General features: G+C 42.9%; 2 protein-coding genes across 3 annotated transcripts; one reads left to right on the top strand and one right to left on the bottom strand.

The window, feature by feature from the left end:
* Positions 1-4,174: 4,174 nt before the first annotated feature.
* Positions 4,175-10,331, bottom strand: UBE2J2 (ubiquitin conjugating enzyme E2 J2). Its single transcript, XM_021537761.2, has 7 exons — positions 10,263-10,331; positions 9,043-9,173; positions 8,528-8,568; positions 7,855-7,957; positions 7,395-7,533; positions 6,657-6,737; positions 4,175-6,159 (listed from the first exon to the last, which is right to left on the bottom strand). Exons 2-7 carry the CDS (start codon positions 9,171-9,173, stop codon positions 5,875-5,877), a joined length of 780 nt encoding a protein of 259 aa, XP_021393436.1. The 5' UTR covers positions 10,263-10,331; the 3' UTR covers positions 4,175-5,874.
* A 133-nt stretch (positions 10,332-10,464) lies between these two features.
* Positions 10,465-26,779, top strand: SCNN1D (sodium channel epithelial 1 subunit delta). Of its 2 annotated transcripts, XM_077788086.1 has the most exons (15): positions 10,465-10,549; positions 11,184-11,260; positions 13,680-15,141; positions 16,687-17,036; positions 17,598-17,958; positions 18,920-19,107; positions 19,887-19,990; positions 20,167-20,330; positions 20,795-20,893; positions 21,445-21,562; positions 21,851-21,929; positions 22,780-22,837; positions 23,329-23,384; positions 24,161-24,236; positions 25,650-26,779. In XM_077788086.1, exons 4-15 carry the CDS (start codon positions 16,702-16,704, stop codon positions 25,887-25,889), a joined length of 1,878 nt encoding a protein of 625 aa, XP_077644212.1. In that variant the 5' UTR covers positions 10,465-10,549; positions 11,184-11,260; positions 13,680-15,141; positions 16,687-16,701; the 3' UTR covers positions 25,890-26,779. The 2 variants fall into 2 exon arrangements, 1 of the variants encoding a protein (XP_077644212.1); XR_013341140.1 differs by lacking the exons at positions 10,465-10,549; positions 13,680-15,141; positions 16,687-17,036; ... (9 more) ...; positions 24,161-24,236; positions 25,650-26,779 and adding an exon at positions 10,708-10,747 and having other exon boundaries at positions 11,184-12,686.
* Positions 26,780-27,058: the final 279 nt, after the last annotated feature.

Here is a 27,058-nt window from a genome sequence, read left to right as displayed (position 1 = left end):
GAAAATGCTTCAGGACCAAAGAAATTGGATTTGTGTCCCAAAAATCAGAAGTAATCAGGTCAGATTCAAGGAGCCAGCGGGGAAATGATCCACAACCAAAAAAAACTGGATTTGTGTCCCAAAAAATCCAAATTAGCTGGGTTGGGGTCAAGGAGCCAGAGGAGGAATTATCCAGGACCAAAAAACACCTGGATTTGTATCAAAAAAATCTGAATTAACCAGGTCTGGGTCAAGGAGCCAGGGGGGAAATGCTTCAGGACCAAAAAAATTGGATTTGTGTCCCAAAAATCCGAATTAACCAGGTCAGGATCAACAAGCCAGGTATAAAATGCTACAGGACAAAATAAAATCGGATTTGTATTGCAAAAAGTCCAAATTAACCAGGTCTGGGTCAAGGAGCCAGGGAGAAAATTATCCAGGAAGGAGGAAAAATCAGATTTGTGTCCCCAAAATCAGAAGTAATCAGGTCAGGTTCAAGGAGCCACAGGGGAAATGATCCAGGAGGAAGCAAAATCTGATTCATGTCCCAAAAAATCCAAATTAGCTGGGTCTGGGTCAAGGAGCCGGGGAGAAATGATCCAGGACCAACAAATAATTGGATTTGTGTCCCAGAAATCTGAATTAGCCAGGAAGGGGACAAGGAGCCAGGGGGGAAATGCTTCAGGACCAAAACAATCCAGATTTGTATTAAAAAAAAATCCAAATTTATTAGGTCAGGATTAAGGAGCCAGGTGCAAAATCCAAATTTCAGGAGCAATAAAAACCAGATTTGAAAATAAAACCAGAATTAAGCAGGAGAGAAGGATCCAAGCAGATTTGTGTCCAAAAATTTGAAATTTCAGGAGGATCCAACCGGATTTATGTCCAAAAAATCCAAATTTCAGACAGATCCAACTGGATTTGTGTCCAAAAAATCCAAATTTCAGAGGTATCCAAGCAGCCAGGTGCAAAATCCCTCAGGATCAAAAAAAAAAAAAAAAAAAAAAACCCCGGATTTTTGTCCCAAAAAATTCAAATTCAGAAGGTTCCAAGCAGCTCCTTGGGATGGAAAAGCCGGAGATGAATTTGTTTGGAATTTCTTTGGAATTTGTGTTGAATTTATTTGGATTTTTTTTTTTAATTTCTTTGGAATTCTGGATCCCTGAGAGGAGCTTCCCAGAAATCCCAGAGGAGATCTCTGCTCTGCCCTAAACCCAGCCTAAAACTGGTTTTAAGGGCATTCAGCGCCCCCAAAATCCAGTTTAAAACTGAGCCCAGATGGGATTTGAAGCCCAAACGGGGCTTGGTCCGGCTCCAAAGCTCCCGGCGCCCCGGTCGGGCTCAAGGCCGGGTTTAGGAGAGCTCAGGCGCGGCTCAGCCAGGCGCGGCTCAGCGCCCGCAACCCGCCCCGTGCGTTCCCGGCAGGAGCCCTCGAGCTTCCCGCGGATTCCCGGGATTAATCCCGGGAATCGCCGGCATTGGAAGGACAAAGCCCAGCCCTCACCCCCCAAAAATCCCTCACCACCAAAAAATGCCTCACCCCCAAAAAAATCCCTTACGCCCCAAAAGAATTCCTTACGCCCCAAAAGAATTCCTTACGCCCCAAAAGAATTTCTTACGCCCCAAAAAACAGATCCTTCACATCTCAAAAGAATTCCTTACACCCCCAAAAAATTCCTTACACCCTAAAAAAATGCCTCACACCCCCCCAAAAAACCCTCACATTCCAAAAAATGTCTCACACCCCAAGAAACAAACCCCAGAAAACAACTGTCACACCCCAAAATACAACCTCCCAAGAAGGAAACTCTTCACACCCCAAAAAACAAATCCCAAAAAACAAACCCCCAAAAAACAAATCCCAAAACCCAAACCTCTCACACCCCAAAATACAAACCCCAAAACCCAGGTCTCTCACACCCCAAACCCCAAATTCCTCACACTGCAAAAAACAAACCCCAAACACAAATCCCAAAAAACAAACCCCAAGATGTGGAGACGCAGCACCAAGAAACAATCTCAAACCCCAAACCACTCACATCCTAAAAAACAACCCCCCCCCAAAAAAACATCCCCAAACCCAAACCTCTCACACCCCAAAAAACAAACCCCAAATTCCTCACGCTGGGAAAAAACAAACCCCAAAAAAGAAACCCAAAAACCAGATCAGTCACACCCCAAAAACCAAATTCCTCACACCCCAAGAAACAAATCCCAAAACACGAATCGCAAAAACAAATCCTTCACAAACCAAAACCAATCCCAAACCCCAAACCCCAAAAACCAAACCCCAAAAACCAGATCAGCCACACTCCAAACCCCCAAATTCCTCGCACTGCAAAAAACAAACCCCAAAGAACAAACCCCAAAGAACAAACCCCAAAACCAAACCCCAAACCCCAGACCCCAAAAAACAAACCCCAAAGAACAAACCCCAAAAAACAAACCCCAAAGAACAAACCCCAAAACCAAACCCCAAACCCCAGACCCCAAAGGCTCCGGGGGCAGCGAACCCCCGCGGGTCTCCCGGCTGCGGGAGGAGCAGGTGAAGTTTTCCCCAAGTTTTCCCCAAGTTTTCTCCAAGTTTTCCCAGAGTTTCGCTCAAGTTTTTCCCGAGGTTTTCCCCGAAGTTTTCCGAAAGTTTTCCCCGAAGTTTCCCCCAAGTTTTTCCTCTTTTTTCTCGTTTTTCCCTAAAAACCCCCGCAGGTCCCGGCGCGCTCACGGGGCAGGAGGGCGCGGCTTTCCCACGGCAACCCCGACCCCAAATCCCGAACCCCAAATCCCGAACCCCGAACCCCAAATCCCGAACCCCAAATCCCGAACCCCGAATCCCAAATCCCGAAGCCCGAAGTCCAAATGCTAAATGCCAAATCCCGAATCCCGAAGCCCAAATCCTAAAAGCCAAATCCCGAATCCCGGGGGGAATTCCAGCCCTGCCGAGCTCCGGCTCCTCCGCCCGCCCGGAGGAGTTTCCATCGGCTCCGGGAGGCGGAGGAGGGAAAAAAACAGGGAAAAAAGGGAAAAAAGGAGGAGCCGGCAGCGCCTCTCGGCACAAGCCCAGAAATTCCCGCACCCGCCCCTGCTTATCCCAGGAAATCGGATTTTTTTTTTTTTTTTTTTAATTGTATCCCAGGAAAATCGGCTTTTTTTGGGGGGGAATTTATCCCAGAAAAATCAGATTTTGGGGGGATTTTATTCCAGGAAAATCCTATTTTTAATTTTTTTTTTTTCCCCGGGAAAATCAGGGTTTTTTTGGGGGATTTTATCCCAGGCAAATCAGATTTTCTTGGGAATTTGGAGCACCCAGCAGGGCTGGACAATCCTGCCTTGGGATAAACCCCATTTTGGATGGGGCAGAATTCCCAGTTTGGATGGGTCAGAATTCCCAGTTCATTCCCAGTTTGGATGGGTCAGAATTCCCAGTCCATTCCCAGTTTGGGATGATTCATTCCCAGTTTGGATGTATCAGAATTCCCAGTTCATTCCCAGTTTGGATGTGTCAGAATTCCCAGTTCATTCCCAGTTTGGGATGATTTTGTGGCAATCCATAAACATTCCCAGAGCCCCGAAATTCCCGGATTTTGGGATTTCTGGGATTTGGGATCATTCCCAGCTGAGATTTTCCAGGATTTTCCCCATTCCCGACCCCGCGGCGCCACCTCGTGGTGGATCCCAAAAAAAACCCCGAAATTCCCGGGGAAAATTTCCAAATTTCTTCCCTTAACAATTCCCAATTAATGCTAATGAGCCGCTGGCGTTCCCAAAAGAAATTCCGGGAATTTGGGAATTCCGGGAGTTTTAATGGAATTAATTCCCTTTTTTAAAGTGATTTTTCTGCTGGAAAAGGGATTTAAAAATCCAATTTTTTCTCCATGAAAAGGGCAGAGTTGATCTCCCTGATTAATTAATTATTAATTGCCTGTAATTATAAATTAAATTAATAGGAATAAAATTATTAAGTAATAATGAATTATAAATTAGATCAATAGCCCAAAATTCCCAGGAATATTTGGAATTATGAACAACGAAGGAAAAACATCAAGACCTCCATGAAAAGCTGGAAAGTCCACTCGGAAAAAGGGAAAAAATCAGGAAAAAACCAAATTTTTTCACTATTTTATTCAGCAACAGAAAAATTCCCAATCCCATTTGTTCCCCCCATGGAATTTTATTCCCCAAAAAAACCCCCACAAAGTCGATTTTGATGGAATTTTATTCTGAATAAATCACTTTACACCATTCCCACTCCTGGGGAAATTCAAGAATCTCCAAGAAAAAATCCCCCCCAAAATTCAGGAATTTTTATGAAATGGAAGAATCTGTGGAAAAATTCCCAAATTTTTAAATCCATGGAATGACAACGTGGAATTTAAAGGGTTTATTCCAAGATTTTCTCCTGAGGGAGAGGCTGAAATTTCTTTTTTTTTGGGATTTTTTGAGATGAGGAAAAATTGAATTCCCAGGAAAACACAAATCAACCCCAAAAAAGGGGAATTAAAAATTCCGTTTCCAAATCCTGGAATCCCAAATCTTCCTCCAAATCCAGGGAATCCCAACAAATTTTGGAATTCTTGAAGTTTTGGGGTTTAAATGCAACACATTTTTAGGTTTTTTTTTTTGTTTTTTTTTTTTTAATGGGGTTTTGATGATTTGAAATAATTTAATAAAATTGAAGGGTTGAATTTTGGGATTTTGAGATTTGGGGCAAAATATTTTTGGAATCCCAAAAGAATTTTGAGGTTTTATTAAAGAATTGAAGGAAAAGGAACCAAATCTGGGGTTTTACCTCAAAAATTCCCAAAGGAATTTTGGGGTTGGGATTTTGGCAGTTGGAATTTGGGGTGAAATACTCTCAGAATCCCAAAGGAATTTTGGGGTTTTTTTTAAAAAGAATTGAAGGAAAAGGGAGCAAATTTGGGGTTTTGCCTCAAAAATTCCCAATGGAATTTTGGGGTTGGGATTTGGGGACAAAAATATTTCCTGGATACCAAAGAAATTTTGGGTTTTTTTTAAAAAAAGAACTGAAGGAAAAGGGCGAAGGCCATGATGAGCAGCAGAACCCAAAACCCCAAAACAACCCAGGAAGGACAAAAAAATCCCAAATTTTCTACCCAAAAAGTCCCACTCATCCTGGACTGAAAACTCAACCGAGTCAAAATTGGCTGAAGATCTTTGATGTTCAAACCACAGATGGAGGAACTCTACAAACCAAGGTGGTTCCCCAAAAATCCTTTTGACTTCCCAACCCAAAAAAACCCAGGAGGGCTAAATCCCAAATTTTCCACCCCAAAAGTCCCACTCCAAAGTGTCCCATCATCTTGGATTGAAAACTCAACAAGTCAAAATTTGCTGAAGATCTTCGATGCTCAAACCACAGATGGAGGAACTCTAGAAACCAAGGTGGTTCCCCGAGTCCCACCACAACCCAGGCAGGGCAAAACGCCCAGAATCCCCCCAAAAACCCCCAAATCCCCCAAAACCCCAGTAAAATTCGGTCTCCTGCGGGACGTCACTCCTGGACTCTGCTCTTCAGCACTTCCTTGACTGTGCAGGCGAAGGCGGCGAAGCCCACGATGAGCAGCAGAACCCAAAGCCCCACAAGAACCCAAAAAGGGCAAAGCCCCCAAATTCTCCACCCAAAGCGTGCCATTCCGAAGTGTCCCACTCCTCTTGGAGAGAAAACTCAACGAGTCAAAATTTGCTGGAGATCTTCGATGTTCAAACCACAGATGGAGGAGAACTCTACAAACCAAGGTGGATCCCGAAGAACGCTTTGATTCCCAACCCACAATTCCACCACAATTCCACCCGGGAAGGCCAAAACCACCCCAGAACCGCCCCCGAAGAGCCCGAATCCCCCCCAGACCCCAGTAGAATTTGGTCTCCTGCGGGACGTCACTCCTGGGCTATGCTCCTCAGCACGTACTTGACTGTGTAGGCGAAGGCGGCGAAGCCCACGATGACAAACAAGTTCGCCAGGGCCCCCCCCAAGAGTCCGTGGTTCCTGGGGGGCTGCTGCAGCCCCCCGGCGTGGCCGGGCGGCGCGGCCGCGGGCCCGGCGCCCAGGGGGTGCCCGTTGTGCCCCAGGAGCGCGTCCCCGTCCGGCACCACGTCGGGCAGGGGCAGCGCCGCAGGTCTGGAGCTCAGCTCCTCCTGGGCTTTCTGCTTCTGCTTCATCTCCTGGAAACACAGAGGGAATGCCGTGGGCAACGGGAGCCCGGGGGCACCGGCGGCTTTTGTTTGATTCCCTGCAAAGGGGGAGAGGGAATTCCGTGGGAAATGGAATTTTGGGGGGGTTTGTTTGAGTTTCTGCACGGGGGGAACAGAAAGTTCCATGGAACCTGGCATGGTTTGTGTGCTTCTGCTTCATTTCCTAGAAAAGGGGAGAGGAAATCGGGTGGGAAAGTGGAAATTTGGGGGCTTTTGCTTCCTTTCCTGGAAAAGAGAGAGGAAATTGGGTGGGACATGGAATTTTGGAGGGATTTGGGTGTTTTTTGTTCGAATTCCTGCACAGGAGAAGATAAAAGTTTGGATTATCTGGGGGTTTTTTCTTCATTTGCTGGAAAAGCGGAGAGGAAATTCAGTGGGAAAACAGAATGTATGGTGATTTGGGAAATTTTGTTTCACCAAAACTCAATTTTTTAGGAAAAACAAACAATGAATGAAGATTTTCTTACCTCCACCACTTCAGGGAAGAGCTCACAGAAGACTTTATCTTTTAAATTAAATGCTAAGCTCTGTGCAGCCAGCTGCCTTTTCTGGGGAGAAAAATCAGATTTTTCAGCTATTCCTTGAAAATTAAATCCATTTCTTCCAATCCCATGCCTCATGTCCCAAAAGAAGGGTGCAAAACCAAGTGGTTTTTCACATTTAAAACTTCACTTTTGGGAGGATTTTTGACTAAAATTGAGGTTTATAGGCAGAAAATTATCTTAATTTTTGATCCTGTGGGATCAGGGTTTTGTGGGAATCTCAGCCGGGATTTAATTCCCGGGATCTCCCAAATTATCCCAAATTCCCAATGCTTTCCAAGTGGATTTTGGCTCTTTAAAACTGAGCATTTTTCACTAAAATTTACCCCCTGAGATATCCCAAATTTCCTGGGATTTCCCCCCAAGAAATCCTGAATTTCCTGGGACTGTCGCCCAGAGATATCCCGAATTTTCTGGAATTTTTCCCCTCGGCTATCCTGAATTTCCTGGGATTTTTCCCACGGCTATCCTGAATTTCCTGGGATTTACCCCAGAGACATCCCAAATTTTGTGGGATTTCCCCCCCCCGAGATAGGCCAAATTTCCTGGGATTTTCCTCCAAGAAATTCTGAATTTTCTGGGATTTCACACCCCGCCCCGCCCCCGCGATGTCCCAAATTTCCTGGGGTTTCCCCCGGCCATCCCGGGTTTCCCGGCGCTCACGGTGAACTCGGAGGTCTCGATGCTGCCCAGGGTGGGCCCCTTCTCCACCATGAAGCTCAGCAGCCCCGTCAGGATGGTGGACACGGACCACGCTGGGTTCCAGGTGTCCGGGTGGAAATCCGTGATGGACAGACACAGCCTGCCGGGGAAACCGAGGCAGCAGCGGGGTCGGGGTGGGAACGGCTGGGGTGTTGGGATGGGAATGGCTGGGATTCTGGGAATGAGGCCTTGATTTGGGATGGGAATGGCTGGAATTCTGGGAAGGACTCTTTGATTTGGGATGGGAATGGATGGGATGGGAATCGCTGGGATGGGAATGGCTGGGATTCTGGGAAGGACTCTTTGATTTGGGATGGGAATGGATGGGACGGGAATGGCTGGAATTCTGGGAATGAGTCCTTGATTTGGGACGGGAACGGCTGGGATGGGAATGGCTGGAATTCTGGGAATGAGTCCTCACCTCGTGTTGCACTTGAACCTTCCATTGGGGGTGATCATATAAATACTGGGGGGCTTGAACGGGAATTCTCGAGGGAATATTAATTTTCCGTGGTAATATCCACCTGCAAACCAGCCCAAAATGGGTTAAATGAGTTTAATTAAAAAGTCTCATCCCCAATTCCAGGTCCTATCTTCAATTCCCCTGATTTATTCCTTCTCCCAAACTACCCAAAAATGGGTTAAATAAATTACACTTAATTAATAATTAATTCCCATCCCAATTCCCCTTGCTTTATTTCTTCTAAACTACCCATAAAATGGGCTAAATAAATTATATTTAATTAATAATTCCCACCCCAATTCCCAATTTCCCTGCTTTATTTCTTCTTCTACCCAAAAATGGGTCAAATAAATTTGAATCCCATATCACTCAGGACATTTCTGCTGTAAAAATGGGAATTTTTGGTATTATCTTTGTCATAAATTAGAGAATATTTCTGTAAAACATGAAGAAATTTGATATTTGCTTTAACCTAAATTTTATTTTATTAAAGCTCTTAATAAGAGAAAAACGATTGACAGCAGCACCTCAGTTTCTTCACCTCTTCCCCAGTTTTTAGTGGGATTACTTTGCCTTTTCCCACCCTCTGGAATTCCTGAATTTCCATGCCAACCCCCAGGTAGGGATTTACCTTCATATGGGGTCAGCTCAGGCCCTCGCACCACGTAGTGCCTGGAAAAGAGGGGAATGGAACACTGGGAATCCACAGAAACCCAAAAAAATTCAGGATCAGCCTCAGTTTCCCTCCCCGCCTGCCCCAGCTCCAGGAGAGGGAGTCGGAGCTGAAAGCCTGGGAAATTCCTTCTGTCCAGGAGTGAGGAATTCCCCCTGGGAATTCCAGCTGAATTCCAGGAGTGAGGAACAGCCCACCCCAGTTCCAGGAGTGAGGAACAGCCCACCCCAATTCCAGGAGTGAGGAACAGCCCACCCCAATTCCAGGAGTGAGGAACAGCCCACCCCAGTTCCAGGAGTGAGGAACAGCCCACCCCAATTCCCATCCCAGTTCCCAGGGGTGAGACACAATCCACCCCAATTCCAACCCCAATTCCCAGGAGTAAGAAACAGCCCGCCCCAATTCCCACCCCAATTCCCATTCCCAATTCCGAATTCCCACCCCAATTCCCATTCCCATTTCCCAATCTCCACCATTCCAGGATGTTGGAGGGCAAGGGCTCAGCGCAGATGTAAGGCACGGGATCCTTTTTGATCCTCAGGTAATCCTGCTTCAGCCGCTGCGTGGCCGTGGTGGGAGCCCTCTTAGCGCTGCTGCCGCTCATCTGCGCCAATTACACCACAATTAACCCAGCCTGCTAATTAACGGCGGCAACGCCGCCCGGCCAGCGCGGGGCTTCACAAAACCCGCTCTGTGGGCTGGATCTGGGACAGAAACTGAATTATTTGGGTTCTTACAGAGCAACAATCATGGAAAATCTCAATAATTAAATCCCTTGGGATCTTAACATAAATTATTTTATCTATGCAAATTAATTTAGTCATACAAGTTAATTTATATATCAAAAAAGGGGGGGTAAAAGCAGGGGGAAGGGGGGAAGGACTAAAACAGAAAGGAGAAAAAGAGAAAAGGAAAAAGGGAAAGAGGAAGGGAGGGAATGAAAGGGAGAGGAGAAAAGGAGAAAACAAGGAGGAAGAACAAGGGGGAAATGGAGAAAAAAGGGGGAAAGGAGAAAGAAAGGGGGGGAAAGGGAGAGGTAAAGAGGAAGGGGCTGGAAGGAAAAGGGGAAAGAGGGAAAAGGAAAGGAGGGACTCGAAGGAGAGGGGGAGAGGGAGGCAGCCAAGGAAAGGAAGGACTGAACGGTGGAAAAGGGAGGGAAGAAAAAAGAGGGAAAAACGGAGGGAGAAGAAGAACGGCAGAGAGGAGGAAGGGAGACAGGAAGGCAGCCCAGGAAAGGGAGGACTGAAAGGCAGAAGGTGGAAAAGGGAGGGAGGGAAGAAAATGGAAAAACGTTGGGGAAAACAGAACGGCAGACACGATTGGGAGCCAGGAAGGCAGCCGAAGAAAGGAAGGACTGAAAGGCGGAAAAGGGAGGGATGGAAGAGAGAAAAACGGACAGAGAAAGAGAACGGCAGAGAGGAGGAGGGGGATAACAGGAAGACAGCTCCGGAAAGGAAGGACTGAAAGAGAGAAGGGAAAGGGAGGGAATAGGAGGGAAAAACGGAGGGAGAAGCAGAAGGGCAGAAGGAGGAGAGACAGGAAGGCAGCCGAGGAAAGGAAGGACTGAAAGAGAGAAGGGAAAGGAGGGAAAGGGAGGGAGGGAGGGAAGAAGAGCGAAAACAGAGGAAGAAGCGGAAGGGCAGAGAGGAGCTGCGGGGGCCGCGGAGGCAGCCCGCCCGTCCCCCCCGCTCACCTCTCCGCGGCCGCCGGGCCCCGGGCGGCCCCTCCCGGACCGGGGACAGGCGGGGAGCGGCGGCCGGGCCGCGGGGGCGGCGGGGAGCGGCGGCCGCGGCTCCGCGGGGCTCCGTCAGGCCCCGCACGGCTCTGCCAAGATGGCGGCGCGGGCGGCGCTTCCGGGGCCGCTTCCGCTTCCGGGGCCGCTTCCGCTTCCGGGGCCGCTTCCGCTTCCGGGGAGGCGCGGCGGAGCGTGAGGGGAGCCGGGCGCGGGCATGGCGCGGGCCGGGCGCGGACCGGGCGCGGGTATGGCGCGGGTATGGCGCGGGTATGGCGCGGGCCGGGCGCGGGCATGGCGCGGGCCGGGCGCGGGCCGGGCGCGGACATGGCGCGGGTATGGCGCGGGCCGGGCGCGGGCATGGCGCGGACATGGCGCGGGCCGGGCGCGGGCCGGGCGCGGACATGGCGCGGGCCGGGCGCGGGCCGGGCGCGGGCATGGCGCGGGTATGGCGCGGACATGGCGCGGGTATGGCGCGGGCACGGCGCGGGCCGGGCGCGGGCCGGGCGCCGGGGCGCCACACGGCCCCGGCGGGACGGGGCGTCTGGGCACGCAGCTGAGCGAAACGGCGCTCGGGATGCAGAAACTTAAACAGAGTTAACAAGGGATAAAAGGGGCCATACCCAGCGCGGAGGTGCTTGGCAGTTTCTTAAAAGCGCGCCCTGAGCTTAGAATATTTTAAAATATGTTAATATATCTGTAATATATCATGTTAACATAATTCGTATATTTTCTATATTGCGTTAATATGTTTACGATATATTATATATTATATGTATATATTATATATATACATATATATACATATATACATATATACATATATATATGTATATATATATTATGTATATATTATATTAAAGAATCTAATTTGTATTCCAGGGAGCCGTGGCGGAGGGGAGCCGAGGGCTGCGCTCTCCATATCGCGACATAACGCGACCAAAGGCCCAGCGGGAAAGGTGATCCTGGGAGAAACAGGGCTCAGAATGTAAAGAACAGTTTTTAATCGGGATGAAAGGGGCGATACCCATCGCCGAGGTGCTTGGCAATTTGTAAAAGCACGCCCTGAGCTTAAAATAATTGAAAAAATATTTTTATTGTATTGTGTTAATAAATTTAATACATTTTAAATATATTTTTGATGTATGTAAATTATATAAGTCTATCTAAAACTATAGAAGAAGTATATGCAAATATATATACTATACTGTATCTTATATTGACTATATACTATAGATGCAACATATATATTTTTTACACAAAGATATATTTACATCTACTTTTAATATAATTTTACATGGGTTAAATGCATTTTTATGAGAATCTATAGATATTCATCATTCTTGTGAGTTTAAATAATATAAATATATAAAGGGATCTAGTGTAAAAAATCACTGTGGGTTTCAATAAAATATAAAATATATAAAGGACATAATATAAAAATAATTTGGGGTTTGAGGTTCCAAACATTCCCTTCAGGAGGAACTCCTGGAAAAACTGGGAGCCAAAATATTTGGAATTTTCCCTTGGAAAGCACAAAATAACCCAAAATTCCAGCTGAGATCCCATAACTATCTTATATCCCTGAAGGATACCTCATAAAAACTCCTTTTTACTGAGGAAAATCCAATAAAACCTAATTTTTTAACAAGGAATAACCCAAAAAACCTACTTTTTAACAAAAAATATCTCAAAACCCTCTTTTTTAAGGAGGAATATCCACTAAAAACTCCTTTTTACTGAGGATTATCCCAAAACCCTCATTTTTAAGGAGGAATATGCCCTAAAATCTCATTTTTAAGCAGGAATATCCCAAAAAGACTCATTTTTACTCAGGAGTATCTCCAAAAAAAATCTCATTTTTAACGAGGACTATCCCATTAAAACTCATTTTTAGTGAGGAGCATCCCCAAAAAAACCTGCTTTTTAATGAGGAATATTCCACAAAAACCTAATTTCTAATGAGGAATAGCTCAAAAAACCTATTTTTAAACAATGAATGCGCCACAAAATCTAATTTTTAATGAGGAATATCCATTAAAACTTCATTTTTAAGGAGGGTGGAGCCATGGAGGGGAGGTGACCTCACCGGGGTGCTGCACAAACAGCAATTAACAACTTAATTAATGCTTTCATTAAGGATTAACCCCTGACATCAGAGCTGCCTGGCAGGTGAAGCACCAGGGGTGCAGAAAAATTATTTTTTTATTTCTATTGTTTATGTTTATGGGAATTAAATGGGATTTTTAATGTAGAAAATGGGTTTTTAATGTAAAAAATTACGTAATATGTAATATAATGTAATATAACATGATATTACATTATAATAGTAATAATATAATGTTATATCATATCATATTAATAAATATTAATATTTAATTACAACCCTGCAACCCCACAGGACTTTCTCAGGGTTTTATCTCCACAATTTCTGCATTTTAAACAAAAAAACAACAACAACGACAACAAAAACAAATCACATTTTTAAGCACAGAAGGAATTTTTTCCCCCCATTCTCTCCCACTTCAGCATCCACAGAAATCACCCAACAGATCCAGGATATTTTCTGAGCGATTCCGGGTTCTTTTATCCCGATTTTCCAGGAAAAATGAATTCCTGGAGGGAATTTTAAAGGGATTTTTCCACTGTGAGGCAACAGGAGAAGAATTTTTCCCTCTGGTGCCTGCTCCTTGTGCAATAATTGCAATAATTGTTGCATTTTTCCCTTGCGCAACGTGGGGTGAGGAGAGACACGAACACAAAGTTCCTGGTGCCAGGAGCTTTTTAATGAGATTTTAGTTAATTAACTCTTCACCTGCCTCTGCTGCAGCTCTTCGTTCAGGTGGGTTTCTTTTTTCATTAAAAATTAAAACGGTTAAAAGATCAGAAAATTAAAATTTTTTAATTAGGAGTTTCTAAAAGAATGTTGGGGGTTTTTAAAAATTTAATTTAAATCAGGTTTCAGGTATGTTTTGTGAAATGTCAATATTTTAATATCAAAGCTGGTTAATAGGGATTGTGTATTTTAAATATTTTTAAAAGTTAAAAATTATTTTAAGGAGGAAAATCCCCAAAAAACCCTCATTTTCAATGAGGAATATCCCAAACCCCCTCAATTTAATGAGTAATATCCAAAAAAAAAAACCCTCTTTTTTACTGAGGAACATCCCAAAACATCTCAATTAAAAAATTTCCATGTGTCTTGGGGTTTCCATAAAAAAAATCCAGCATAAATCAAGTGTAAAAAGGATTAAAATCAGTCAAAATCAGGGGAGTTTATTTCCCTCCACCTTTGTCCTTTCTCCCATCTTTCTGAACCAAATTTCACAAGAAATTTCAATTTTTTTTTTTTTTTTTGCAAACACTGATATTTCACAGCTTCCAGTGGGAAAAAAAAATCCAATTTGGAAAGGTAGGTTCTAAATTTATCTGGATCCCAAATATTTCTATTTTCACCTTAAAAAAAAAAAAATCCTGCAGCACTGTTTTTTACATGGGAAAGGATCAGAAATAATCCTGGAAGTTCTCCCAGGTGCCCCAAATCCGTTTTTCCATAATTTCTGCTGCTCTTTAACTGAACCACGGCCCCAAAACCGGATTTGAATGGGGTTGGTCTGGTTCTGTTTCCATCTCGGCACCTGCATCTGGGATTGGGATTGGAATTGGGATAGGGATTTGGAATTGGATTGGGGATGGGGATGGGACTGGAATTGGGACTGGAATTGGATTTGGGATGGGATTGGAATTGGAGCTGGGATTGGGGATGGGATTGGAACTGGAACTGGGATGGGATTGGGATAGGATTGGGATTGGGGTTGGATATTCTTGGAGAAGCAGGAGGAAATCCATGCTGATTCCGCCGAGGAATGTAATTCCTCGAGGCTTGATGGCTTCAATTCCCTGGGATCCTGCCAGGCTCTAGAAAACAAGGAAAGAAGGCAGAAAGGTCCTCCATAAATGGGAAAATCCAGAGCAGGAAGAACAAAAATGGGAAGATCCTGCGTGGGAAGGACAAAAAAGGGAAAAACCAGAGTGGAAAGAATAAAGATCCTCCTTAGGTGGGAAAATCCAGGGCAGGAACAATAAAGATGGAAAAATCCAGAGTGGGAAGAATGAATATCCTCCCTAGGTGGGAAAATCCAGGGCAGGAACAATAAAGATGGAAAAATCCAGAGTGGGAAGAATGAAGATCCTCCCTAGGTGGGAAAATCCAGAGTGGCATGAACAAAGATGGGAAAATCTAGGCCAGGAAGAACAAAGATGGGAAAATCCAGAACAGGAACAAACAAAATTTGGAAAATCCAGAGTGGGAAGAATGAAGAGCCTCCCTAGATGGGGAAATCCAGAATAGAAAGAACAAAGATGGGAAAGTCCAGAGCAGGAAGAACAAAACAGGAAAAATCCAGAGTAGGAAGGACTAAGATCCTCCGTTGGTGGGAAAATCCAGAGCAGGAACAACAAAGACTGAAAAATCCAGAGTGGGAAGATCAGAAACGGAAGATCCAGAGCAGGAAGCACATTCTGGAACGCGTGGTTATTTCCCAAAAATGATGAGTGATCACCAGGGGTGGAACAAAGCCCCAGGGCCAAGCCAGCAGCGCTGGGACCCAGCCGCGCCGGCGTGCCCTCCCCGCTACCCGCCTGGCCAGCTGATTCACTTCCTATTGCTATTCCCTGGGTCGAGCTTCGGGCGCTGCCATGAGCTCTCCTCCAGCCCTGCCCCTCTGGATGTGGGAATTCCCTCCGGAAAGGCTGGACAGCCCTGCGCTCCCCAAGCGCCGCTCGGCCGTAGCCCAAGGCTGCCTGGGGTGTTCTCCCAACGCCCCGAGCTCCTGCCGAGGTACAGTGCCTGTCACTTGCTTATCGTTTGATTTATTTAATGTGTGGGTTTATATTTGTAATATATATATATTGTAAGATCTATTTATATATATTTATATTTGTTATTTTTATAATATAAAATTTATATAATTTAAAATATATACATAAACAGCACTTGGGTTGTGCTGTTTCTTCAGATTGTTTCTGAGTTATTTTGCTTTGTTAAATGGGTTTTTTTTTCATTCTTTTAATTTGAACAAAGCAGATTTAAGCAGGGTGAATTCACCATAAATTTAAAATCCCACTCAGAATGGCTGAAAACTGAATTATCTGGGGGTTTTAAGAGTCAAAATTAGAGATTAAATCTGTGTTTGATAAATTCTTTAAGCATTCATTTTGGGTAATTTTTGCCTTTTATTTCACATTTCCTCCTGAGCAAGGGGTGGATTCTTTCAGCATTGATGTTGGGTAATTATTTTTTTTTATTCCATGTTTCCTCATGGCTAAAAACTCAAAGTTTAAATTTCATTAAATTAAATTAATTTCATTCATTTCTTCATCACAGAACCTCTCCCAAGAATCCTTCAGCTGCTCTGCTCTGCTCAGTTTCAACCTCTATCCCTGTATTTTAAATTTTTTATTTTACTATTATTTTTTATTTTATTAGTTTATTATTTTATGAGAAAGTTTATTATTTTTATTATTTTTATTAATTTTTGGTTTTCATTTTTTATTATAAATTTTATTATTTTTAGAAACTTTAATTTTTTTATTTTAATCTTTTTTTAATGAGTATGTATTTTATATATTTTTATATATATATATATATTTTTTTTTTTTTTAATTTGGAGCAAAGGTTGTCCCTAAGTTTGGACTCAGTAAACTCATTTTAATAACATAATGAGCAGGTGATTCACGGGCTGCTGTCACGTTGGGAATTCTTACCACATCATTTTCAGGGCACGGAAATGTCCCGGCGTCACTCCGACGTCCCAGACTGCCAGCAGAGCCATAGAGCACAGGACATGTTTTAATTACTGTCAGAAATTTAAAAAAAAAAAAAAAAAAAAAAAGATTTTTGATCATATTTCTTTTGATTTTTTTTTTGTATTTATTTTTTCATGATTATATATTTTGAATGGTTTTCAATTTGTGTTCTGCCTTTTCACTGCTGTAAAATACAAAGACTTAAATTCCTATTTATGTGGCAAAATTGCTGTTCATAACATTAATTCATATTAATAATGTATTAATATTGTAATATAATATAATTACTTATCTAATATAACACAATATAGCACAATATGACAATGTAATGTAATGTAATGTAATGTAATGTAATAATATAATATAATATAATATAATATAATATAATATAATATAATATACTATAATATAATATAATATAATATAATATAATATAATATAATATAATATAATATAATATAAATCTCTTTGGAGAACACCTTTTTGGAGAAGACCTCTTTGGACCAAGCCTGTTTGATAAAGCCTTTCTGGAAGATTCTTTCCCTCAGATTAATAAAAATTTTCCATTTGTTCCCAGAAAGCCGCGTAGAGGATGGAACCAGAGCCACCAGGAGGAGAAGAAGGAGGAGGAGAAGAACCAGGGGAGGAAGGGCTGATTGAGTTCTACGGCTCCTTCAAGGAGATGTTTGAGTTCTTCTGCAAGAACACGACGATCCACGGCACCGTCCGGCTGGTGTGCTCGGGCAGGAACCGCGCCAAGACCGTGTTCTGGACGCTGCTGCTGCTGGCCAGCCTCGCCATGCTCTACTGGCAGTTTGCCCTCATGTTCAGCCAGTTCTGGGCCTACCCCGTGGTGCTCACCATGTCCATGGACTCCGAGCCCAAAATGTTCCCGGCCGTCACCGTCTGCAACCTGGATCCCTACAGGTGAGCCAGGCTTTGGGCATGGGCTGGGATGCGTCCCGAAGGTTTGGGAATGGGCTGGGATTGGCACTAAAGGTTTGGGAATGCGTCCCGAAGGTTTGGGAATGCGTCCCAAAGGTTTGGGAATGGGCTGGGATGTGGCATTAAAGGTTTGGGAATGCGTCCCGAAGGTTTGGGTATGGTCTGGGATTGGCACTAAAGGTTTGGGAATGCGTCCCAAAGGTTTGGGAATGCATCCCAAAGGTTTGGGAATGGGCTGGGATTGGCACTAAAGGTTTGGGAGTGCGTCCCGAAGGTTTGGGAATGGGCTGGGATGTGGCATTAAAGGTTTGGGAATGCGTCCCAAAGGTTTGGGTATGGTCTGGGATTGGCACTAAAGGTTTGGGAATGCGTCCCGAAGGTTTGGGAATGGGCTGGGATTGGCACTAAAGGTTTGGGAATGCGTCCCGAAGGTTTGGGAATGGGCTGGGATTGGCACTAAAGGTTTGGGAATGCGTCCCAAAGGTTTGGGATGTGTCCCAAGGATTTTCCTCCTGAAATGTGGATTTTCCCCAATCCCTGCAGGTTTGAGCCGATCAGTGAGCAGCTGGAGCAGCTGGAGCGCATGGCCGAGGAGTCGCTGACCTTCCTGTATGGCCCCACAGCCTCAGCCAGGCTGTCCCACCGGAGGGACAGGGACAGGGATAGGGACAGGGACAAGGACAAGGACAGAGACAAGGAGAAGGACAAGGACAGGGACAAGAACAAGGACAGGGACAGGGACAAAGGCAGGGACAGGGACAAAGGCAGGGACAGGGACAAGGCCATCCCTGTTCAGCCCCGGGCCAACCTCAGCACCAACTTCAGGCTCAGCCAGAACTTCTCCCTGGTGCGGATGTGGGAGCCCGGGGAAGGCAGGAAACATTCCAGAGTGGGATTCCAGCTGGTGAGCACAGCCAGGGAGCGACGGGCATGGGAAGGGCAGCGGGGGGACCTCAGGGTGGGGGTGCACCCCAAAGAAACAGCGGGTTCACCCCAAAATACAGAAACTGGGGATTGGGATTTATCCCAAAGAAACTGGGGGTTCAACCCAAAATACATGGGAATTGGGATTGGGATTCATCCCAAACTAACTGGGGGTTCACCCCAAAGAAACTGGAAATTGGGATTTATCACAAAGAAACTGGGAGTTCACCCCAATATACATGGAGGTTCACCCCAAAGAAACTGGGGATTGGGATTTATCCTAGAGAAACTGGGGATTCACTCCAAAATAGATGGGGATTGGGATGGAGTTCATGCCAAAATGCCTGGTTGGGATTTGTGCAAAAATAATCTATAACTATAGGAAATAATAATAGTTCCCATATAGTAAAATAATTTTTATATATATGTATATATATATATATACATATATATTAAAAAAAAATATGTTATGTTATGTTATGTTATAATGTTATATTTTCCCACATAATATTATAATTTATATATAAAATATTATATATATTATATTAAAATAATATATCATTCATATACTATTACATCTATATGTATATTTTGAGATGTTTATATATATTGTTATATATTTATAAATAGATATATTTTTTAATATATGCTATAGATTAAAATAATGTATTATAATGTATTTCATATATATTGAAATAATAGAACATGATATAACATAACATAATATATAATGTAATGTAATGTATAATTAATATAATATAATATAATATAATGTAATGTAATGTAATATAATATAATATAATGTAATGTAATGTAATATAATATAATATGTAGCATAACATAACATAATTAACATAACACAGCCTAAGAACCCAATCCTTCCCCTCCACCCCACAACTCCCCCCAGCTCACGTCCCCTTTTCCCCGCCGCCCTTCCCCAGTGCAACTCCACGGGTGGGGATTGCTTCTACAGCTCGCACGTGTCGGGCACGGCCGCGCTGCAGGAGTGGTTCCGCTTCCACTTCATCAACCTGCTGGCCCAGCTGCCCCCGGCGCTGGCCCGGCACCCGCAGCGCTTCCAGGACCTGGTCTACTCCTGCCAGTACGACGGCGAGCCCTGCCGGCCCAGGTGGGCACGCGGGAGGTGTGCCGAGGGGAGTCGGGGAGGGTACGGGAAAGGGGCTGTGGAAAGGGAGTCCAAAAAAGGGGCTGTGGAAAGGGAGTCCAAAAAGGGGGTTGTGGAAAGGGAGTCCAAAAAAGGGGTTGTGGAAAGGGAGTCCAAAAAAGGGGTTGTGGAAAGGGAGTCCAAAAAAGGGGTTGTGGAAAGGGTGTCGCACTGCGAGACAAACTAACTCACAGGCGTGTGTTATGTCAAAGATGGAAGGGAAACCAGAAAAGCCTAACTTTATTTTCTAACTCTACTGTGTATAGTATGTATATAGTATATATACTAAATATAGTATATATACTATATATATATGTAGGAAAGGGTGTTGTGCTGCGAGACGAAATAACTCACAGATGTGTGTCAAAGAGGGGAGGGAAAACAGAAAAAACTAACTTGATTTTCTAACTCTGTATACTATATATGGCATAGTGTGTATATATATATATATATACTCTTGATTTTCCAGTGATTCCCATTTTCCCAAACACATCCAGCTTTAAATTACAGTCATAAATTAAATAATTAAAATTCCAGTAAAACTCTCAAATCTCTTTTGATTTTCTAGTGATTCCCATTTTTCCAAACACAACCATCTTGGAATTATGGTAATAAACCAAATAATTAAAATTCCATCCAATCTCTCTTGATTTCCCAGCGATTCCCATTTCCCCAAACACACCCAGCTTGGAATCAAAATCACAAATTAAATAATTAACCCCACGAAGTCTCTGATTTTCCAGTGATTACATTCCCTTCCACCACCCAGTTTTTGGGAGCTGCTACACTTTCAACAGCAAGGGGACAGATCCCTTCTGGAGAGCCACAAAGCCAGGAATTCCTTATGGTGAGTGATCTCTAAAATGGGGGAAAAGAGCCAAAATTGAGAAAATTCAATTTGGAGAGCCACAAAATCAGGAATTCAAAGTGAGGGATCCCAGAACCGAAATCTGGGCCTTACAGGAGGGATTTGCCCAGAGCTGGGCACTCCAGCTGTTCTCCTGTGCCCCCGTGTGTCCCCAGGGCTGTCCCTGATCCTGCGGGCCGAGCAGCAGGAGCACATCCCGCTGCTCTCCACCGTGGCTGGGGTGAAGGTGATGATCCACAGCCACAACCAGACCCCGTTCCTGGAGCACGAGGGCTTCCATATCCGCCCGGGCATCGCCACCACAATCGGCATCCGCCAGGTGGGCACAGGGGAACCAAAATCCAGCCATGCCCAACCGTCCCAAACCATCCCAAATCATCCTAAATCATCCCAAACCATCCCAAATGATCCCCAACCATGCCAAACCATCCCCAAACCGTCCCAAACCATCCCAAATCATCCTAAATCATCCCAAACCATCCCAAATGATCCCCAACCATCCCCAAACCATCCCCAAACCGTCCCAAACCATCCCAAATCATCCCAAATTATCCCCAACCATGCCAAACCATCCCCAAACCATCCCAAACCATCCCAAATTATCCTAAATCATCCCAAACCATCCCAAACCGTCTCTTCCTGCAGTGAAGTTCAGTGAGTGATGGCTGGCTTTAATTAATCCTGCTAATCACCCAGAGCTCCAATTAACACTGCCCATCACTCGGGGCACTAATTAATTAACCCTGCTAATGAATCACCCCAGGCTCCTTCATGTCCCCGCAGGACCAGGTCAATCGCCTGGGTGGCAACTATGGCAAGTGCACCACAGATGGGGCCGACGTGGCTGTGGAGCTGCTCTACAACAGCTCCTACACCCTGCAGGTACTGAGCCTGGCCTAGCTAAACCCAGTTTAGCTAGGATGGAGCTGCTCTACAGCTTCCACACTGTACAGGTACTGAGCCTGGCCTAGCTAAACCCAGCTTGGTCAGGATGGAGCTGCACTACAACAGCTCCTACACCCTGCAGGTACTGAGCCTGGCTTAGCTAAACCCGGCTTAGCCAGGCTGCAGCTGCTCTACAACGACAACTCCAATTTTTTTTGCCCTTGTCTCCTAAGAGCTCCATCCTAGAGATTTGGATTTTTTTAAAAAATGTATTCAAATTATTTTTTCCCTTTTCTCCTAAAAGCTGCATTCAGATTTTTCTTTTATTTATCCAGTTTTCCCCCCTTTTTCTCCTACCAGCTCCATCCTACCAATTAATATTTTTCTTTTATTTATCCAATTTTTCTCCCTTTTTCTCCTACCAGCTCCACCTTACAGATTCCAATTTTTTTTCATTTTTAATGCAATTTTTCTCTCCCCGTTTTCTCCTGCCAGCTCCCCGCTAGAGCCCAGAACGTTTTTGTTTATCCCGTGTTTCCCTGTCCCAGGCCTGCCTGCACTCGTGCTTCCAGCGGGCCATGCTGCGCCACTGCGGCTGCGGCCACATCTACTACCCGCTGCCCGCCGGCGCGCGCTACTGCGACTACCGCCGCCAGCCCGCCTGGGGTAATTAGTGTTGTTGTTATATTATTATTATTATTATTATTATTATTATTATTATTATTATTATTCCCGGGAATTCAATGGATCCTGGGAAACAATCACTGAGATTGCCTGGGAAATAATCCCCAGGGATTGTGACTAGAGCCTCCAGCCCGCGTGGGGTAAGCCACCGGGGTGGGGAATAAATAATAATAATAGTAATAAAAATAATAATAATAATACACTTCCAGAGGGAGTGGGAATTCCCAGGAATTCCTGGGAATTCCCAAGTTCCTTCCATGGGTTTCCCAGGGCACTGCTTTTACCAGCTGCACTGGCGGCTCCGGAGTCACCGCTTGGATTGCTTCCAGCACTGCCCCAAGCCCTGCAGGTGAGCCCCAAATCCCAATTTAATCGGAATTTATTCCTCTTTTAGTTAGAATTTAAATATCTTTTAATTGGAATTTAATCCTCTTTTAATTGGAATTTAATCTAAATTAAATTGAGTTTAAATTGAATGGAAGTTAAAATTAAATTTCAATTTATGTTCCCATCTTTGTTAGGTTCAATTCACTTTTTATTTGAATTGAAATTAAATTTGGTTTAAATTGAATGTAAGTTAAAATTAAATTGCAATTTAATGCTCCAATATTTTTCTCGTTTAATTATTTTTATTTAATCTATAGCTTAATAAAGAGGTATATTAATATATATAATATTTAATAGGGATTTATTTATATTATTTGTAGTTATTCTAGTTAATTTAACAAATGCATTTATTTCTATTATTTGTAGTTATTATATTTAATAAATATATTTATTTATAATATCTGTATGCATTCGATTTAATTATTCAGGCTTTATTTTGTGAGCTGAATTGGGAAGCTATTCTCAAAGTTCTGAAGAGAAATTAATAATTAATTAATATTAGGATAGAAATAAGGATATAAATAAATAAAATATTATAAATTAATACATGTAATTATAGATAATATAAAAATAAATCAAAATAATTAATTTATATGAATTAATAATTAGTATTATCATAGAAATATAATATATAATATAACATAACATAATATAATCATTTCTCTGAATAAATCATGAATATTTTCATAGAAATAAATAGATATATTTACATATATAAAAATAGACAGAAATAATTAAATTCTAGGAATGAATCCCTCTGAAACGCTCAGGAATTCCCATTTTTCTCAGCATTCCCTCTTTTCTCTCCCTAGGGAATCCCTGTACAAGGTCTCAGCTGGCACAGCCAAGTGGCCGTCGGTGAAATCCCAGGTACGGCAAAATTCCAGGAATTAACATTCCAGGAATTAATATTCCAGTAATGAATATTCTGTCATGAATATTCCAATAGAAACATTCCAGTAATGAACTTTCCAATAATGAATCTTCCATCACGAATATTCCAATAATGAATATTCCAGTTGTGAATATTCCAATAACAAAAATTCCAATAATGAACATTCCAGTAATTAATATTCCATCATGAATATTCTAACAGAAACATTTCAGTCATGAATATTCCAGTAGAAACATTCCAATAATGAATATTCCAGTCATGAATATTCCAATAATGAATATTCCAGTCATTACTATTCCAACAGAAACATTCCAGTAGTGAATATTCCAATAACAAATATTCCAATGCCAAAATTCCATTAACAATATCCCATTAACAAACATTCCAGTGCCAGTATTCCATTAACAAATATTCCAATACCAACATTCCATTAACAACATTCCCAATGCCAACATTCCCATGCCAGGACTGGGTGCGCCAGGCTCTGCGGCACCAGAACAGCTACAGCTCCAGCAGCAGCAGGTAAATCCTGGGATGTTCCCGATTTGTGGGGTTATCCCAATCTGTGGGATTATCCCGATCCGTGGGGTCTAGGATGGGGGAGGGAGGGCAGTGGGAAAACCCCTCAAAAATTCCCAAAAAACCCCTCAAAACTGCCCAGAAAACTCCCAATAAATCCCCAGTATACTACCAAATAAACCCTCCATAAATTCCCAGTAAATCCCCAATAAATTCCCAGTAAATGCCCAATAAGTCCCCAAAAAATATTCCCCTAGTCTCAGCTGGGAATGTCTCAATGCCCAGTGGGATATCCCAGTGTCAATTGGAATGTCCCAGTCACAACTGGGACTGTGCCAGTGCCCATTGGAATGTCCCGATGCCCACTGGGATCTCATGGTGTCCACTGGGAATTCCGACCTGGGAATGTCCCAGTCCCAAATGGGAATGTCCCTGTGGTGCCCACTGGAATGTTCCCAGTGCCCATTGGGAATGTCCCAGTCCCAGCTAGGAATGTCCCTGGTGCCCAGTGGGAATTCCCAACTGGGAATGTCCCCGTGCCCTCTGGGATGTCCCCGTGCCCTCTGGGAATTCCCGACTGGGATGTCCCAGTCCCAGCTGGGATGTCCCTGTGCCCTCTGGGAGTTCCCGACTGGGATGTCCCAGTCCCAGCTGGGATGTCCCTGTGCCCTCTGGGAGTTCCCGACTGGGATGTCCCCGTGCCCTCTGGAACGTCCCGTGCCCTCTGGAACGTCCCGTGCCCTCTGGAACGTCCCGTGCCCGGCGCGCTGTTCCCGCAGGAGGGACGTGGCCAAGGTCACCATCTTCTACCGCCAGCTGAGCTCCCAGGCCGTGCGCGAGGCCCCGCTGCTCTCTGTAGGTGACTTTTCCTGCAAAATTCTGGTTTTATTCCCTTTCCATGGAGTTCCTCAGAGCTTCAGGAGGGGTGAATTCCCAGAATTTCATTATTTTTGTGGCATTTGATATGATATGCAAATATATTGACTTATTTCTGTGATAGTGTTAATTCTTAATTAGTAGAAATTAATTTTCATATATCATATCATATAATATCATAATATAATATGATATTATACATTATTATATTATACATTGTTATATGATCATATTATATGGTATTGTATTATATTATATTACTAAAATATATATTTTTGATTATATTATATTATATTATAAACTATTATAATATATTATATATAATATTTATAATATATTCTAATATTATATTATAATTACAATCTACTATGTTAATATAATTTATATATTTGTATTATATATTTATATGTTTATATAATTTATATTATTATATTTATATAATCTATATCAATACATTTATATAATTTCTATATCATATCTTTGTATTAGATATAAAAACATCTGTTTATATGATAATATAAATTATTGTATTTTATATATTATTATGTATAAAATAATATATATTATAGCATTAAATATTAATATATTATATAATATTATATATTGATATTATATTAATATAAACTTATTATTTCTTTTTATCTTATATAAAAATATACTTATTTCCATTATAATATTAACCACTAACTAATATATATTTTTTGTTATATTTTATATCATATGTATATGCATCTATTTGTTTATATGATAATATTAATAGAAGTAAATTTTTTCTTCTTTTTATATTATATAAAAATATATTTATTTATATTAAAATACTAACTGTTAATATGGTATTAATATAAGTAAATTATTTATTTTTATATGATATATAAATATATTTATTTATATTATAACATTAATTAGTAATATGACACTATTAATGGAAGTAAATTACTTATTTTTATATTATATATAAATATATTTATTTATAAGATAATATTGTTCCCACTGCCCATCCCTGACTACTGCATCTAGAATTTGGCAAATAATGGAAATTATTGGGAAATTGATCCACTGATCCCAAAATAAAACCCCAAACCCTGCCCTGACTGACCCTTTTTGGGGTTTTTACAGGAGATTTTGGGATTGGCTTTGGGATTTTTTTTTACTAATCCCATAGGCTCCAAATATGGGTGTGTGGAATAGAAAAAAACATTTAAAAAATCAAAATAAACTCCCAAACCTTTCTCTTTTTGGCTTTTTTAGGAGATTTTAGGATTGGTTTTGGGGTTTTATTTAGGGAAAAATGAGTTACTGATCCCATAGGCTCCAAATATGGGTGTGAGGAATAGAAAAAACATTTAAAAAGGAAAATAAGACCCCAAGCCTTTCCCTTTTTGTTTTTTTTAGGAGAACCTGCTGCTGTCCAGCATGGGCAGCCAGTGGAGCCTCTGGTTTGGCTCCTCGGTGCTCTCGGTGGTGGAGATGCTGGAGCTGCTCCTGGATACCCTGGTCCTGTCACTGCTCTTCTGCTTCCAGAGGTTCCATGCTGGCAGGAGCCCCAGGCCCATCCCAAATTCCCGGGAGAATTCCCGGGAATCACGGGAGGAGCCCGGGAAGGGGCAGGAGTGGGATTTGGGACAGCCCTGAGGGTGAGAGGGGTGGAATTCCCAAATTCTGGGGGAAAAGTCACAGGGATGTCTTGGAACCACATCTGAACATGGCAATGCTTGGAATTCCCAAATTCTGGGGGAAAAGTCACAGGGATCCACAGCTGAGGGGGCTGGAATTCCCAAATCTTGGGGGAAAGTTACAGGGATCCACAGCTGAGAGGGCTGGAATTCCCAAATCCTGGGGAACAGTTACAGGGATGTCCTGGATCCACAGCTGAGCATGGAAATGGTTGGAATTCTCCTGAATTCCCAAACCCCTTCTGAATTCCCAAACCCCTGATTCCCTCCTGAAATTCCCAAACACCTCCTGGAATTCCTAAACACTTCTTGGGTCTGATCCCTCCTGGAATTCCCAAAAACCTCCTTCCCTCTGGAATTCCCAGAAACATCCTGGAATTCCTGCTGCTCTGGGGCCAGGCTCAGCATTTCTGCTGCTTTTGGATTTTGCCAGGAAATTCCCAGACTCTTCCAGAGGGCATAAAGAAGAAAAAAAATGGGACTGGGAATTCTTTAGGTCCCAGAAAGCCTCTGGTGATTCCTGTGGAATGCTGCAATTTTATTGCAGAGATAATGCTAATTTCTGTTAATTTTTGTTAATTTCTGCTAATTTCTGTTAATACCTCTGTTAATTTTTGTTAATATTTCTATTAATATTCCTATTAATTTTTGTTAATATTTTGGTTAATGTCTAATTTTTGTTAATGTCTGTTAATTTGTTAATATTTCTGTTAATTTGTTAATTTTTGTTAATTTCTGTTAGTATTTCTGTTAATATTTCTATTAATATTTGTTATTTTCTGTTAATTTCTGTAATATCTGTTAATTTACCTGTACATAAAACAGAATAAACTTTATTTTTGATGGGGATGCTTGCACAGGAGCATTTTATTACCTTCCCTGCAAGCAGCAGGAGTTCAGATTCACGGTGCTTTGTGCTCAGGAGGGGCATTGAAGCTCTGTAGGTGCTTCTGCCCTTTTTCCCTGACCCTGAAGAGAAGGGACACTGTCCCTGCATGGACAGTCTTGGTCTGGAAGTAGCTGGCCTCAGTAACAGCGTTTTAAGGGCAGAGCGTGGCGATCAGGAGAGGAAGGTGGTTCCCGTGCCTGTGGGCAGCTCTTCCTGAGAGCAGGGAGAGGGGACTGCCT

This window comes from Lonchura striata, chromosome 24, assembly GCF_046129695.1.
Source record: "Lonchura striata isolate bLonStr1 chromosome 24, bLonStr1.mat, whole genome shotgun sequence".
Classification (NCBI taxonomy): domain Eukaryota; kingdom Metazoa; phylum Chordata; class Aves; order Passeriformes; family Estrildidae; genus Lonchura; species Lonchura striata.
Note: the sequence above shows the minus strand (reverse complement) of the source record. Positions and strands in the feature narration are given on the sequence as shown.